This window comes from Pseudophryne corroboree (genome assembly GCF_028390025.1).
Source record: "Pseudophryne corroboree isolate aPseCor3 chromosome 3 unlocalized genomic scaffold, aPseCor3.hap2 SUPER_3_unloc_6, whole genome shotgun sequence".
NCBI lineage: Eukaryota > Metazoa > Chordata > Amphibia > Anura > Myobatrachidae > Pseudophryne > Pseudophryne corroboree.
The window spans coordinates 907,998-924,791 of record NW_026967552.1 but is presented as its reverse complement, the minus strand read 5'-3'; the positions used below and the strand labels follow the sequence as shown (position 1 = coordinate 924,791).

At 43.9% G+C, this 16,794-nt stretch overlaps 1 protein-coding gene across 1 annotated transcript in view; it reads left to right on the top strand.

Moving 5' to 3' along the window:
• LOC134984530 (oocyte zinc finger protein XlCOF22-like) overlaps window positions 1-12,059 on the top strand; it is a 35,848-nt gene extending 23,789 nt beyond the window's left edge. Inside the window, exons 6-7 of the mRNA XM_063950094.1 lie at window positions 1,664-1,919; window positions 10,648-12,059. Coding sequence (XP_063806164.1) covers window positions 1,664-1,919; window positions 10,648-11,780 — 1,389 coding nt within the window. The 3' untranslated portion in view covers window positions 11,781-12,059. The remainder of the gene's footprint in view (window positions 1-1,663; window positions 1,920-10,647) is intronic.
• Window positions 12,060-16,794: the final 4,735 nt, after the last annotated feature.

The window sequence follows — 16,794 nt, the reverse complement described above, 5'->3', positions numbered from 1 at the left end:
CATATAAAGGTATCTTTATAACTCGAAATAGATGTTCAAAATGTCACGCTTACACGTGTTCTTACTTGAAGCGTATATTGCAAACTCCCATCAAGGTTTCTTTCAAAAAAATTTCCTGTCTGTATTCAAATTTCACCCGTAGACGTGCTCATATCAAAAATGAGTTTTATTCCAGTTCTAGATTCCACTGTGGAATCTAGAACTGGAATAAAACTCATTTTTGATATGAGCACGTCTACGGGTGAAATTTGAATACAGACAGGAAATTTTTTTGAAAGAAACCTTGATGGGAGTTTGCAATATACGCTTCAAGTAAGAACACGTGTAAGCGTGACATTTTGAACATCTATTTCGAGTTATAAAGATACCTTTATATGTGTCGTCACATCTGTCCAGATGTAAGCCTAAGAGTGAGCATCTGACAGTTATACCCCGTATCATTTCACGTTCGGGTGGTCCCTTCATATTTTTACACCTATTAATTAGGTTCATACTCCCTTCTTTTAATTCAACTTATAACGAGGGGTTCCTTAGAAATACTACACATTGGTTTTCTCTTCTTGTATGATTTTCTTCACATATCCTGGAGATCTGCCGCAGACAACTAGATCTCTATCAAAGAGAGGAATCAGACCCATAGAAGTTGTCAAAGATACCTTTATAGGAGTCTCCAGAGATCAATTGAAGTAAGCAAGAAGTGAGCATTGAGTATTCAACTTTGCCCCACACACTTTCCGGGTGGCCCCAGAATATTCTTTATGGACACGGAAGAAGGGATAACATATATCTCATACTCCTGCAACATAATTCCTATCACGTTGTAAAGAACTACTACACATTGGAAATTTTGTCCTTTTTATTTTTTCCTATATACACCTTTGGACCGGAGAAAAACTCTCGGAAACATCGTGATTAGAACTGTGAGAACTTTTTTTCTTTGTCCATACCCAGTGTCATAGCGTATTTTTGTATATATCTATATATTACATGTCTGTTTCTTTCTCCGGTTGATAACTCCGGAGCATATACTTAATTGCTGCAGTGACATTTCCCAGCGCAGGGGGGGTATTATTTTTGCCTTTTGTATACATCCCAGCATGCTCTGCAACAGTTTTAGCATGACCAAGTTGCAAAACTTGCAGGGCATGCTGGTATGTGTAGTTCATTAACAGCTGGAGGGCCAAAGGTTTCCCATCCTTGCTGTATGATCTGTAAAAAAGATGCGTGTGTGTTATCCTACTTCACCTCCACTTCATTTGACTCTATGTAAAGGGCCCTACACACTGGCCGACTCGCCGCCGAGCTGCCCGACGGCGAATACGGCCGACGAGTGACCCGGCGGCGGGGGGGGCTGCCCGCCGGGGAATACGGCCGACGAGTGACCCGGCGGCGGGGGGGCAGTGACGGGGGGAGTGAAGTTTCTTCACTCCCCCCGTCACGCGGCTCCATAGAACTGCAGGCAACTATGGACGAGATCGTCCATATTGGCCTGCATGTACAGCCGACGGGGGACCAGCGATGAACGAGCGCGGGGACGCGCATCGTTCATCGCTGGAGCCTCCACACTGAAAGATATGAACGAGTTCTCGTTCATATCTTTTTTAAAAATCGTCCAGTTTGTAGGGCCTATAAGTGTTATATATTGTTTTTTGGGGTTATATAGGTACAAGGTCTGTCAGATATAAAGGCAGAAGATATAGAGGGAGAAGAAGAGACGTGTGTGACTGATATAAAGGCAGAAGATATAGAGGGAGAAGAAGAGACGTATGTGACTGATATAAAGGCAGAACATATAGAGGGAGAAGAAGAGACATATGTGACTGATATAAAGGCAGAAGATATAGAAGGAGAAGAAGAGACGTATGTGAGAGGTGATCAGAAGTGTAAGGAGGAGAAAATCCCTACATATATCAGCACAGGTGAGTAATAAACACTTAATACAGAAAAGAGTCACATATTCTCCTTGCTCAGTCACTGTTATGCACACCAGTGCCTGCAGGAATGTACTGGTGTCTGAACTGTTATGCACACCAGTGCCTGCAGGAATATACTGGTGTCTGAACGGAGAGGGATGCAAAACAAATGAACTCACAGACAGACTGGGGAATATACAGAAATGGGTTCTCTGCGCACTGAGGTGTTAATCTGAGGCGGGCTGTGCTGCTGGTAATGAGGGGTGTCCCACCCCCCCTTAAATGGTAAGTATACAGATGTGGATAAAACCACAGGGAACCAGCGCTCAAACCCTATTTGTAGTGGTGAGTGATACGGTTATAAAGTGAAGCTAAAATCAATAATGAAAAAGCAGGTAATATACTTAAGGTTGTTTATTCTAAGATGCTGAGATACTTTCTTTCCCAACAGGTATAAATTCGGTTTAAAAGTCAATCAGTGATTGGGGCACGCTCCTGGTTTGAGCTTAAATTCTGAAGTGCAAGGTTCAATTGAAAGAACAAATGCTGTAATCTTTGTAAAGTCGAAAAAAAGAAAAAGAAAAATGCCACAAAAAAATATTAATGATAATATGTACTAAAGTCCAAACGGTTTACAAGTCTATACAGACAACGGCGTCCCGCTAATCTGTGCTCTGAAGTGAAGGATTCTCTTGTGAAGTGATGAACAGTTGACAGCGGTAGTGTATGCTTTGGTTAGAGTGGAGAATAAGGACCCTGGACTGGCGCTATTCCTCCTGCAGCACGTCCCACAGTAGAGCGCCCGAATCAGGCCCGCTCTGTGGGGCCGCTGACCTGGGGTGTGCGCCTGTCACAGAGGCGAAGTGGACCCGGCCGGGGCTCTCCGAGCGGCTGGCCGCGCCTCTCCTCCTCCTACAGGGACTTACCTTCTCCCTTCCCCTCCGCCTTCCACTCTCCTCTGTCTCGGGCTTCTTCCGTCGCCTGGCAACCGGTTGCTTCCGGAACTCCGGATCACGTGACCGGATGGTTTGCGGAAAGGATTAGCAGTACTGTCCTTCTTTGTAGTGAATATTCGTCCTCAGTCCAATGTAGTATAGATGGGTAGCTCCAACGCGTTTCGACCTGTTAGGGTCTTCCTCTGGGAGTCATTTGTGTGTTTAGGTTGCAGGAATTTAAGGTGTCCTGATAGGGTGGGATCAATTCCCATTGGTCCTCTGATCTGGCTTTGTGATTGGCTCACAGCTTGTCAATCGAAGTTTATGGGAGGATGTGACATCATCACAGTGCTTTAGAGTGTGCCCAGTATTATCTGGCTTTGTGATTGGCTCACAGCTTGTCAATCGAAGTTTATGGGAGGATGTGACATCATCACAGTGCTTTAGAGTGTGCCCAGTATTATCTGGCTTTGTGATTGGCTCACAGCTTGTCAATCAAAGTTTATGGGAGGATGTGACATCATCACAGTGCTTTAGAGTGTGCCCAGTATCGTCTGGCTTTGTGATTGGCTCACAGCTTGTCAATCAAAGTTTATGGGAGGATGTGACATCATCACAGTGCTTTAGAGTGTGCCCAGTATTGAAAAAAGGAAAATAATGGAAAAATATATCCGTAGTGAAAAGGATACATATAAAGTTACAATATAGCAGTTATATGAATCAATCTTGCAGAATGGTGTTAATACTCAAAATAATGAACCTTGGGATATTTTGAGGCTATGTTCAAAAGCATGAGAATAATGATTAACCCTCTACAGCATTAACCAATGCCTGTCACTACTTTGATGTGAGAATGTCATAGAATAGTGAATGTAGCTGCTGTTGAATTGACTTGAAATGGGATATGTCTTCATTTGCATATGACAGACCTAATTTCGTTGTCAATGTTGAGCCCTTTGGGGGCCAGTGTCCCTAAATTAATCATCATGCACAGTTCTTCCTTATTGATTCTGGAGATGTAATCACCTCCTCTCCAGTTCTTTTTGACCTCTTTTACACCAGTGAACTTAAGTAGAGCAGGGTTTGAGTTGTGAAACTCTTTGAAATGTTGGGATAATGGGTGGTCTTCTGTGCCTTTCCTAATGTTGCGTACGTGTTCCCCAATTCTGACTTTCAGTGGTCGTATTGTTCTTCCTACGTATTGTTTAACACATGGGCATTGGAGGATGTATATAATGCCCTTGCTGTGGCATGTCAACCTATTCCTTATCTTATACTCATGTGTATTCGCCTCAGATATTATGCTATATGTTGGTGTAGTACTCCTGGAATTGGTTACCTTACAACCTACACATGTCCCGCAATGGAAAAACCCTCCTTTGCTATGTGAGCCATCAATGGTAGTCTGTGTGGTGTTTGTCGGAGGTATGCAGCTATGTATAAGTTTTTGTTTAATGTCTGGAGCTTTTTTGTATACTACCTTAGGATTCTGTGGTAGTATCTCTGCCAAGGTGTCATCTTGTAGTAAAATTGGCCAGTGTTTTTTGAGGATCTTCTTGACTTTATGTGCCTGGTCAGAATATTGTGTGATGAATATAGGTCCTTCAGTCATATTTTTTTGTGCAGATTTGTCCTTGTAGTCCAAAAGTGTTGAGCGATCATTTGCTCGAACTGTGTCAAAGGCCCTTTTTACCAAGTCAGGGTGATAATTTTTCTCTTTGAATCTTTCACTCAGGGTGTGTCCCTGTGTGTCGTAATCATTTAGCCTAGAGCAGTTGCGTCTAAGTCTTTTAAACTGGCCCATCGGGATACCGTTGAGCCAGGTAGGATGATGTCCACTTGAGGCTAGTATAAAGCTATTTACATCAACTGCTTTATTGAATGTGTTGGTGTGCAACGTCCCTTCCTTTACAAAGATATTGAGATCTAGAAATTCCACCTTTTCTTGACTGTAATGTGAGGTGAATTGCAGATTGCGGTCATTGTTGTTGAGATGTGATAGAAAGCTCTCAAGTGATTGTTCGTCCCCTTTCCAGATGAAAAAGACATCATCTATATACCTGGTCCAGAGGACGAGATTTGCGCCAAGGTCTGGGTCTGACCATATGATGTCGTCTTCCCATTTACTCATAAAGAGGTTTGCGTAACTTGGCGCAAATCTCGTCCCCATGGCGGTCCCTGTGGTTTGCAGAAAGAAATCGTTATCGAACCAGACATAGTTGTGAGTCAGTATGTAGTCTATTCCTCCTAGAATGAATTCCCGCTGTTCTATCTTCATGTCTGGGTCGTTGTCTAGGAAATGTTGTATGCTACGTCGTCCCTGTGTGTGATCTATAACTGAGTACAAGGATGTTACATCGCTTGTAGCTAGCCAATAATTGTCTTCCCATGAAATAGATTGCAGTTTCTGTAGGATGTCCGTGGTATCTTTGAGGTACGATTTTTGCTGTTTAACATACGGCTGCAGGAAAGTGTCAATGTACTGTGATAGATTGGAACTGATGGAACCTATGCCGGAAATAATAGGTCTACCTGGTGGTTTGGTAGGATGTTTATGAATTTTTGGTAAGTAATAAAATACCGGTATTATGGGATGTTGTGTATCCAGGTAAGTGTGTTCCTGTGTGGATAGAATGCCTATGTCTAGTCCCTCTTTGAGTAGAGTTTGTAATTGTTGTTTGAACAAGGTTGTGGGGTCTCCTTTAAGTTTCTTATAGGTGTTAGTGTCATTAAGGATCCTATTGGCCTCCTCCATGTAGTCCGCTTTATTGAGAAGTACTATCCCCCCTCCCTTATCAGCTGGCTTTATGATTATATCAGTATTTTTACTTAGATCAGAGATGGCTCTCCTTTCCTTATTGGTCATGTTCAATTGTCTGGGCCTGGGATTCTGTCTATCTAGTTTCATGATGTCCTTTTCCACCATGCTGGTAAATGTGGCTATGTGGTTGCCCGTCATGTAGCTGGGATAGAACTGTGATTTGGGTTTTAAACTGGTATGTACAAATGGGTCATTGCTGGTGGGTTTATGTTGCGGTATCGGTGTCTTATGAAAAAATTTCTTGAGTGTCAGTTTGCGGGTGAATTTTTGGATGTCCATGTAGGTTTCAAATTTATTGAGTGATCTAGTTGGTGCAAATTTGATTCCCTTATCCAGGGCACTAACTTGGTGAGTGTCTAAGATGACGTTACTAAGGTTGAAAATCCCTTGTCCTTTCTTGTCAGTGTTAGTCACGGCCCGTGTCTGCCTTTTTTGTCCTCCCCTGCATCCTCGTCTGGTTCTGACAGTTTCCTTTTCGATGATTTGTTGTGTGTTATGACAGACCCTTCCTGGTAGATGCGGTCTGTCATTGTTCCTAAAAAATCCTGATCTGCACATTGGAGTAATGTGCCAACCTCTGCTGACTCAATGTTAATTGTAGCGGTGAGTGTGTTCTTTTCGGTTTGGTCTATGTGTAGAGGTAAGGAGTTAAGTGCTGCTAACTCAGTGTCCAGCCACCCTTGTTCTAGAGAGTGTCTCGCTAGTTCGTGTGGTATTTCCTCTTCAATGTCGTATACAGAGAAGGAAGTGTCACAGTCTGTACTGGTAGTGGAATCCAGTGATGTGTCGATTGTCTTATGTTGTAGATTCTTGCAAGTTTCTTTGGGGGTTTTTGAGTATAACTTTGTCATGTACTGTTGATATGTTAATCTTAATCTTTTGTAAACGGGTGTCCTGGGATTTCCTGGTTTCTGAATGTTGTCCGCTGTCACCTTGTTTGTAATGTTAGTATGCCATTGTTTTTGTGTACCTTTGGTTCTGTTCTTTGGTCGTGTTTTGTGATGTATACAACACTGGCCAATTTTACTACAAGATGACACCTTGGCAGAGATACTACCACAGAATCCTAAGGTAGTATACAAAAAAGCTCCAGACATTAAACAAAAACTTATACATAGCTGCATACCTCCGACAAACACCACACAGACTACCATTGATGGCTCACATAGCAAAGGAGGGTTTTTCCATTGCGGGACATGTGTAGGTTGTAAGGTAACCAATTCCAGGAGTACTACACCAACATATAGCATAATATCTGAGGCGAATACACATGAGTATAAGATAAGGAATAGGTTGACATGCCACAGCAAGGGCATTATATACATCCTCCAATGCCCATGTGTTAAACAATACGTAGGAAGAACAATACGACCACTGAAAGTCAGAATTGGGGAACACGTACGCAACATTAGGAAAGGCACAGAAGACCACCCATTATCCCAACATTTCAAAGAGTTTCACAACTCAAACCCTGCTCTACTTAAGTTCACTGGTGTAAAAGAGGTCAAAAAGAACTGGAGAGGAGGTGATTACATCTCCAGAATCAATAAGGAAGAACTGTGCATGATGATTAATTTAGGGACACTGGCCCCCAAAGGGCTCAACATTGACAACGAAATTAGGTCTGTCATATGCAAATGAAGACATATCCCATTTCAAGTCAATTCAACAGCAGCTACATTCACTATTCTATGACATTCTCACATCAAAGTAGTGACAGGCATTGGTTAATGCTGTAGAGGGTTAATCATTATTCTCATGCTTTTGAACATAGCCTCAAAATATCCCAAGGTTCATTATTTTGAGTATTAACACCATTCTGCAAGATTGATTCATATAACTGCTATATTGTAACTTTATATGTATCCTTTTCACTACGGATATATTTTTCCATTATTTTCCTTTTTTCAATACTGGGCACACTCTAAAGCACTGTGATGATGTCACATCCTCCCATAAACTTTGATTGACAAGCTGTGAGCCAATCACAAAGCCAGACGATACTGGGCACACTCTAAAGCACTGTGATGATGTCACATCCTCCCATAAACTTTGATTGACAAGCTGTGAGCCAATCACAAAGCCAGATAATACTGGGCACACTCTAAAGCACTGTGATGATGTCACATCCTCCCATAAACTTCGATTGACAAGCTGTGAGCCAATCACAAAGCCAGATAATACTGGGCACACTCTAAAGCACTGTGATGATGTCACATCCTCCCATAAACCTCGATTGACAAGCTGTGAGCCAATCACAAAGCCAGATCAGAGGACCAATGGGAATTGATCCCACCCTATCAGGACACCTTAAATTCCTGCAACCTAAACACACAAATGACTCCCAGAGGAAGACCCTAACAGGTCGAAACGCGTTGGAGCTACCCATCTATACTACATTGGACTGAGGACGAATATTCACTACAAAGAAGGACAGTACTGCTAATCCTTTCCGCAAACCATCCGGTCACGTGATCCGGAGTTCCGGAAGCAACCGGTTGCCAGGCGACGGAAGAAGCCCGAGACAGAGGAGAGTGGAAGGCGGAGGGGAAGGGAGAAGGTAAGTCCCTGTAGGAGGAGGAGAGGCGCGGCCAGCCGCTCGGAGAGCCCCGGCCGGGTCCACTTCGCCTCTGTGACAGGCGCACACCCCAGGTCAGCGGCCCCACAGAGCGGGCCTGATTCGGGCGCTCTACTGTGGGACGTGCTGCAGGAGGAATAGCGCCAGTCCAGGGTCCTTATTCTCCACTCTAACCAAAGCATACACTACCGCTGTCAACTGTTCATCACTTCACAAGAGAATCCTTCACTTCAGAGCACAGATTAGCGGGACGCCGTTGTCTGTATAGACTTGTAAACCGTTTGGACTTTAGTACATATTATCATTAATATTTTTTTGTGGCATTTTTCTTTTTCTTTTTTTCGACTTTACAAAGATTACAGCATTTGTTCTTTCAATTGAACCTTGCACTTCAGAATTTAAGCTCAAACCAGGAGCGTGCCCCAATCACTGATTGACTTTTAAACCGAATTTATACCTGTTGGGAAAGAAAGTATCTCAGCATCTTAGAATAAACAACCTTAAGTATATTACCTGCTTTTTCATTATTGATTTTAGCTTCACTTTATAACCGTATCACTCACCACTACAAATAGGGTTTGAGCGCTGGTTCCCTGTGGTTTTATCCACATCTGTAGACTGGGGAATATGACATTACGTACACAGAAGGTGATAGGGTAACAAAATAAACACAAAGTGAACAGAGAAGCCCAGAGGCTAAGAAACTGGGTGTCTCCCTAGTATTAGGAATGCTCAGATGGGAAAAAGCAAGATGTTGTGTTTTAATACGTAGAGAACCCGAAATGCTGTTGCTAAGTGCAACAGCAAAACCCTAAAGGGTTATCAACGGGTGTGGCAGTAAACTCCTTGGTCAGAGATGGAATAATAGACACAAGGAGAGTCTCCACAATCCTAATCCTCACTTGCAGTGCACAGGTTCAGCTTACTGACACCTGAACACCTTGCACAGTGAGAAAGGATTTTGGCAGGCAAGTCTGAGAATACAGCCGCAAACTTGCTAAGTTCACAGAGTAGCAAAAGAACCCCAGCAAGTTAAACGACCGACTCCAGTCTTACTGCTAGGTCTGGATTGGCAGAGTGTAGTACCAAATCCCCAGGCCTATTTGCAGTAAGCAACAACAAATACAAAGCTACACAGTACTGGCTAACTTTCAGGAACTGACTAACCAACAAAGATTCAGCAGCATCTGCTTAACCTGAGAAGAGGGTTTATAAAGCAGGTGCTGTCCACGCCCCACTCAGACCTCACAGACTGTGAGCACAAAAACCAGCACCGGATCCCCTGCCGTGCACAGAGCCTGTAACCACTGCACAGCAAAAGACCCGAACCGGAGTATCAGCTGCGCTCAGGTTACTCCGCTAGCACTTGTCTCCCGGTTGCCACAACAACGTGGCAGCACAGGGCAGGAGACCCTAACAGTCACTACAGCAATCTCTTATCCTACACTCTCCTCTGTCTTTACAAACTAATGAGGGAAATGTATCTGCCCATCAAACTCTATTATACTCCTGCTCTCCACTCTCATCATGTCACTGTGTGTTACCAGCCCAGAGATATGACCAGTCTCCTCCCCACACTCTGGTGTATCTCATACATCAGGAGCCATCAGCCTCTATTATACTCCTACTCTCCCCCTCACATCATGTCACTGTGTGTTACCAGCCCAGAGATATGACCAGTCTCCTCCCCACACTCTCTGGTGTATCTCATACGTCAGGAGCCATCAGCCTCTATTATACTCCTCCTCTCCCCCTCACATCATGTCACTGTGTGTTACCTGCCCAGAGATATGACCAGTCTCCTCCCCACACTCTGGTGTATCTCATACATCAGGAGACGTCAGCCCCTATTATACTCCTGCTCTCCCCTCGCATCATGTTACTGTGCGTTACCAGCCCAGAGATCTGACCAGTCTCCTCCCCATACTCTCTGGTGTATCTCACACGTCAGGAGCCATCAGCCCCTATTATACTCCTACTCTCCCCCTCGCATCATGTCGCTGTGTGTTACGAGCCCAGAGATCTGACCAGTCTCCTCCCCACACTCTCTGGTGTATCTCATACATCAGAAGCCATCAGCCCCTATTATACTCCTGCTCTCCCCTTCACATCATGTCACTGTGTGTTACGAGCCCAGAGATCTGACCAGTCTCCTCCCCACACTCTGAGTGTATATTATACTCCAGTCCAAGCTTCCTAGTATTTTTAATTAAACATAAAAGCAATGCCAGAACTATAGTACTGGTTAATGTCGGTTACATAATTATATAATGTACCATGTAACATCCTGGGTCTTCTCTACTCATTTATAATAATTTGCCATTTTTGAACATAAACTATACAATATTTAATTTGTTTCATGAAAATTCATATGTGTATAATGTATTTTACTTCCAGCAGATGGACACACAAGCAGGAATATCTCAGAAGGACATCTAATGTTATCCCCGTATTGTGAAACAAATGATGACAGTAGACAGTATTCTCCAGGAGATAACCCCATTACCCCAATTATACATCCAGCTCTATCAGCTGATCCCTCTGATCCTGGGAAATGTTCTTCTGATCACTCTGATATTGGTGCATCTGTTACAGCTCTGAGAGTAGATACAGAGTTTCCCTGTTCTATAGATGCCAAATATTTTACACAGAACACAAAGCCTATTATCCATCAGACAGCTAAGGCAGGTGAGAGGCCATTCCCATGTTCTGAGTGTGGGAAATGTTTTACATACAAATCACATCTTGTTAAACATCAGAGATGTCACACAGGTGAGAAACCATTTCCATGTTCTGAGTGTGCGAAATGTTTTGCACATAAATCAGATCTTGTTACACATCGGAGAAGTCACACAGGTGCGAAACTATTTTCATGTTCTGAGTGTAGGAAATGTTATGCACATAAATCAGATCTTGTTACACATCGGAGAAGTCACAAAGGTGCGAAACCATTTTCATGTTCTGAGTGTCAGAAATGTTTTACACAGCAATCAAATCTGATTACACATCAGAGAAGTCACACAGTTGAGAAACCATTTCCATGTTCTGAGTGTGGAAAATGTTTTACACTGAAATCAAGTCTTGTTATACATCAGAGAAGTCATACAGGTGAGAAACCATTTCCATGTTCTGAATGTGGGAAATGTTTTACACTGAAATCAAATCTTGTTACACATCAGAGAAGTCACACAGGTGAGAAACCATTTTCCTGTTCTGAATGTGGGAAATGTTTTGCACATAAATCACATCTTGTTCCACATCAGAGATGTCACACAGGTGAGAAACCATTTTCATGTCCTGAGTGTCGGAAATGTTTTACACAGCAATCAAATCTGATTACACATCAGAGAAGTCACACGGGTGAGAAACCATTTCCATGCTCTGAGTGTGGAAAATGTTTTACACTGAAATCAAATCTTGTTACACATCAGAGAAGCCACACAGGTGAGAAACCATTTTCATGTTCTGAATGTGGGAATTGTTTTACACTGAAATCAAATCTTGTTACACATCAGAGAAGTCACACAAGTTAGAGGTCATATCCATGCTCTGAGTGTGAGAAGTAAATCAGCTCTGTTTCACACAATAGACCTCACACAGGTGAGGATCCTTTTTAATCTCATCACCATTGCCATGCAAGAATCTCCAGTAATTAATTTGAGGATGATATTTTAGCATTGTAGCCCTGACCATGGAACCTGCTGCCTCGCACAGTCCAAGAGACCTCCACAAACAGACTGATGACTGTGACTCACTCGTTTCATTAATGTTCCTTCACTTCTTAAATAATACATCCAACATGCTGAGGTCTTTATTCTGTTCTACTTATTGTGTATCGTGTGCTCTGTGTAAATGTGAATGTAAAGTTCTGTGAGTCCTATTGGGAGGAAAGTGCTGTATAAGTATCATTATTACTGGTGAGAATGACAGGAGTCAGATCTAGTTACACCATACGTTACATATACAGAAGGGGAAATGTATAAGTAACATTATTACTGGTGAGAATGACAGGAGTCAGATCTAGTTACACCATACGTTACATATACAGAAGGGGAAATGTATAAGTAACATTATTACTGGTGAGAGTGACAGGAGTCAGATCTAGTTACACCATACGTTACATATACAGAAGGGGAAATGTATAAGTAACATTATTACTGGTGAGAATGACAGGAGTCAGATCTAGTTACACCATACGTCACATATACAGAAGGGGAAATGTATAAGTAACATTATTACTGGTGAGATTGACAGGAGTCAGATCTAGTTACACCATACGTTATATATACAGAAGTGGAAATGTATAAGTAACTGTTAGGCGCCGAGGGTCCGCTCGTCAGTGCGGCCGGCGCCTAGCAACGGGGACGCCACTGTCGGATCGTGTTCCCCGTTGCTGGGTCTAAGTTTATATCATCACTGGTTTCCTGGCTGTGTAGCATGCAGCTGCACGGCATGTTGTAATTATCACTCATCTGTTTCCCTGGCCATGCAGCTTGTCAGCTGCATGGCATTTAATCCAATCAGCCTCCAAACAGCTGATTGGAAGACTCTCTGTTAAAAGCACTCCCAGGACTCCTCACAGACGCCGGTGATAGCTTCCTGTTTGCCTGTGTCTGCTGCAGAGAGAGTTCCCAGTCCCGGTCTATTCGAGTGTTCCTGTTCTCAGTGATCCTGTACTCGGAAGTTACCATCTGTTCCTGGAGTCTGACCGAGCACCTTAACATCTGGTGGCGTTCGTGAGTCGCGGCGCAGCCGTGTGTTGCGGCTTGTCCGCTACTGTTTATTATTTTGCTTTATTTTGTTCTGGAGCTTTTGCGGAGGATTCCGCTTCCACAAGATCCACTCTGGTGTCCGGCGGTGCTGGATAGGAGTGTCGGATCAGTGGATCTTTGGTTGTCCTTTTCCCTGGCGGCTTGTCCGCACATACCTTTTGAATTTGTTAGTTAGCTTGTAACCCCTGGCCTGGTTGTTTAGTCAGAGGGCCCCTTGTTATCACCCTGTCTCGGACTTCCCCTTGTCTCCCATTAAGACCTGCGGGGGCATCGGGGTTGGGCAGACATAATCCGCCCTTCGAACGCGGCTGCCATGGGCTCAAGCAACCATAGTCTCGCAGGGGATTTCTGATAACACGGGCGAGACAACGGAGTTAGGGCGCCAGGGGTTACTAGGCTCTCCAGCTCCCACAACCAGTATATTGTTCCTGTACTCAGATCCCTGTCATAAGATCTTCTCCGGTCTGGAGTACAGGAATCATAACATTATCACCGGCCAGACAAAAGAAAATTTTTTAACAAGAGTTAATTTTTTCACTTATTCAGTTGGGAGAATTTTGTCGGCCTCATGAATCCCACCGGTGTTGGGCCAAATCCTGGCCAGTTTCTAGTTAGTCAGATTCAAGAACTTACTCAGATGGTTCAGGATCTGTCCCTCCGGGTGAGCTCACAGGAAGATCTGTTACGGACTTCCCCGAGGGTCATCCCTGAACCAAAAATGCATCTGCCTGACCGTTTTTCTGGGGATAGAAAACAGTTTTTTAATTTTAAAGAGTCTTGTAAACTTTATTTTCGGTTAAGACCAGTCTCCTCAGGTACGGAGGCTCAGCGGGTTGGAATTGTAATTTCTCTGCTTCAGGGGGATCCTCAGACCTGGGCTTTTGGTTTAAAGACAGACGATCCGGCCTTATCGTCTGTAGACGCCTTGTTGGGATCTTTAGGGCTATTGTATGACGACCCTGATAGAGAGGCGTCCGCAGAAAGTCAGTTGCGTGCTCTTAGACAGGGTGGGAGTCCTGCAGAGAATTATTGTACGGAGTTTCGCCGTTGGTCGAACGACTGTGGCTGGAATGACCCTGCCCTGCGCAGTCAGTTTCGCCTCGGCTTATCTGAATCTATAAAAGACAGTCTCCTTCAGTATCCCGCTCCTGAGACCCTTGATAAACTCATGGAACTCTCTATTAAAATAGATCGTCGGCTCAGAGAGCGGAGGGCTGAAAAAGGGGCATCTGTAGTTTCTTTTCCCTGTGTTCCTTCCGTTCCTGTAGACATGGAGGAGCCTATGCAGATTGGTCTCTCCAAATTGTCTCCGGAAGAAAGAACCAGGAGGCAAAATTCTGGTCTGTGTTTATACTGCGGAGGTAAGGGACATTTTGCCCGTAGTTGTCCAAACAAGTCGGGAAACTTCCTGACCAAGTGAATTGTGAGGGGGTTCACTTTGGTCTACAGCTCATCTCCTCAAATAATTCACTGTTGGTTCCTGCTAAAGTTTCTTATGACAGCCTCTGTTCTTCGGTCTCTGCTTTTGTGGACAGTGGAGCTGCAGGAAACTTTATGGACTTAACATGGGCCAAGGCCTTAGGTATTCCTCAGCTAACCTTAGGTAGGTGTATCACCATGCATGGTTTAGATGGGAGTCCCTTATCCAATGGGGTTATTTCTCTATGTACACCTCCTGTTTTGCTCTCGGTGGGAGCTCTGCATTCTGAAAAGATTGAGTTTTTTCTTACCCATTGTCCAGCAGTTCCTGTGGTTCTGGGTCACCCTTGGCTGGCCTTTCATAATCCCATCATAGATTGGCAGTCTGGGGAGATCCTACAATGGGGTACCATCTGTGATAAAGAATGTATTACGCTTCCTATCCGAGTAGCTGCTGCCGGGTCCGCACATATTCCTGGAGAATACCAGGATTTTTTGGATGTGTTTTCCAAGGGCAATGCGGATATTTTGCCTCCCCATAGGCCTTATGATTGTACCATAGAGTTAATTCCTGGTGCCACGTTGCCTAAAGGAAGGTTATATGCATTGTCTGGTCCTGAAACTGTGGCCATGAATGAGTATGTGAAAGAAAGTCTTGAGAAAGGGTTTATCAGGCCATCTAAATCCCCTTTAAGTGCAGGTTTCTTCTTCGTAGAGAAGAAGGATGGTTCCCTCAGACCCTGCATTGACTTTAGAGCGCTGAATAAGATCTCAGTAAAGAATACTTACCCCCTGCCGCTGATCTCTGTCCTCTTTGATCAGCTACGTTCGGCTGTTATTTTTTCTAAGATTGACCTGAGAGGAGCATATAACCTCATTAGAATCAGGTCAGGGGATGAGTGGAAAACGGCATTCAGTACTCAGTCAGGCCACTATGAGTATCTGGTCATGCCATTCGGCCTATCTAACGCTCCGGCAGTTTTTCAGGATCTCATTAATGATGTGCTCCGTGAGTTTCTGGGAAGATTCGTCATGGTCTATTTAGACGACATTTTGATATATTCTGACTCTGTAGAACAACATGTTACCCAGGTGCGTCAGGTGCTAAAGAAATTACGTGAAAATCACTTATATGCCAAGCTGGAGAAATGTGAATTTCATGTCACGGAGGTATCCTTTTTAGGGTACATTATTTCCCCTCGGGGATTCCGAATGGAACCAAAGAAGCTCCAAGCCATCCTTAGTTGGGCGCAACCCACCAACTTAAAAGCAATTCAGCGCTTTTTAGGGTTTGCAAACTACTATAGAAGGTTTATTCACTCTTTCTCTGACCTAGTTGCTCCCATTGTGGCACTTACTAAGAAGGGAGCAGATCCTACCAATTGGTCATGTGAAGCTAAAGTATCTTTTCAGGCCTTGAAACAAGCCTTTGTCTCAGCACCTGTCCTTAGACATCCCAACCCAGAATTGCCTTTCATTGTTGAGGTTGATGCCTCGGAGGTTGGAGTAGGGGCTATCCTTTCTCAGAAGGATCCAGATTCCCTTGAGTTACATCCTTGTGCCTTTATGTCCAGGAAATTCTCATCTGCAGAATCCAACTACGATGTTGGTAACCGGGAGTTGCTGGCTATTAAATGGGCTTTTGAGGAGTGGAGACATTGGCTTGAAGGAGCTACCCATACCATTTCAGTTTTGACTGATCACAAAAATCTTCAATACATTGAATCAGCTAAGCGACTGAATGCCCGACAGGCTCGTTGGGCTTTATTTTTTACTCGTTTCAAATTCATTATCACCTTCAGACCTGGTTCCAAGAATACCAAGGCTGATGCCCTCTCACGCAGTTTTCTTCCCGTTCAAGACAACAGTCCTGTTACTCCCATACTTCCGCCTTCATTCATTCAGGCAGGTCTCACACAGGATGTTTTTTCCCAATTGAAGCTGCTTCAACATCAAGCTCCGGGAAATACTCCTGCTGGTCGTCTTTTTGTTCCTGAGTTTTTGAGAGCAACTGTTTTGGAGGAATTTCATGATAGCAAAGTTGCAGGGCATTTGGGAGTCGCTAAAACTTTGGAATTGGTATCCCGCTCAGTGTGGTGGCCTGGTCTTTCTAAAGACATTAAAGAGTTTGTTTTTTCGTGTCAGGTCTGTGCACAGCATAAAGTTCCCCGTTCTTTGCCTATTGGTCAACTTATGCCCTTGAATGTTCCTCTTAGGCCATGGTCGCATATCTCCATGGATTTTGTGGTGGATCTCCCTCTGTCAGCTGGATGCCGAGTCATATGGGTGGTAGTGGACCGTTTTAGTAAGATGGCCCATTTTATTGCTCTTCCCCGATTGCCATCTGCCCAGGGAT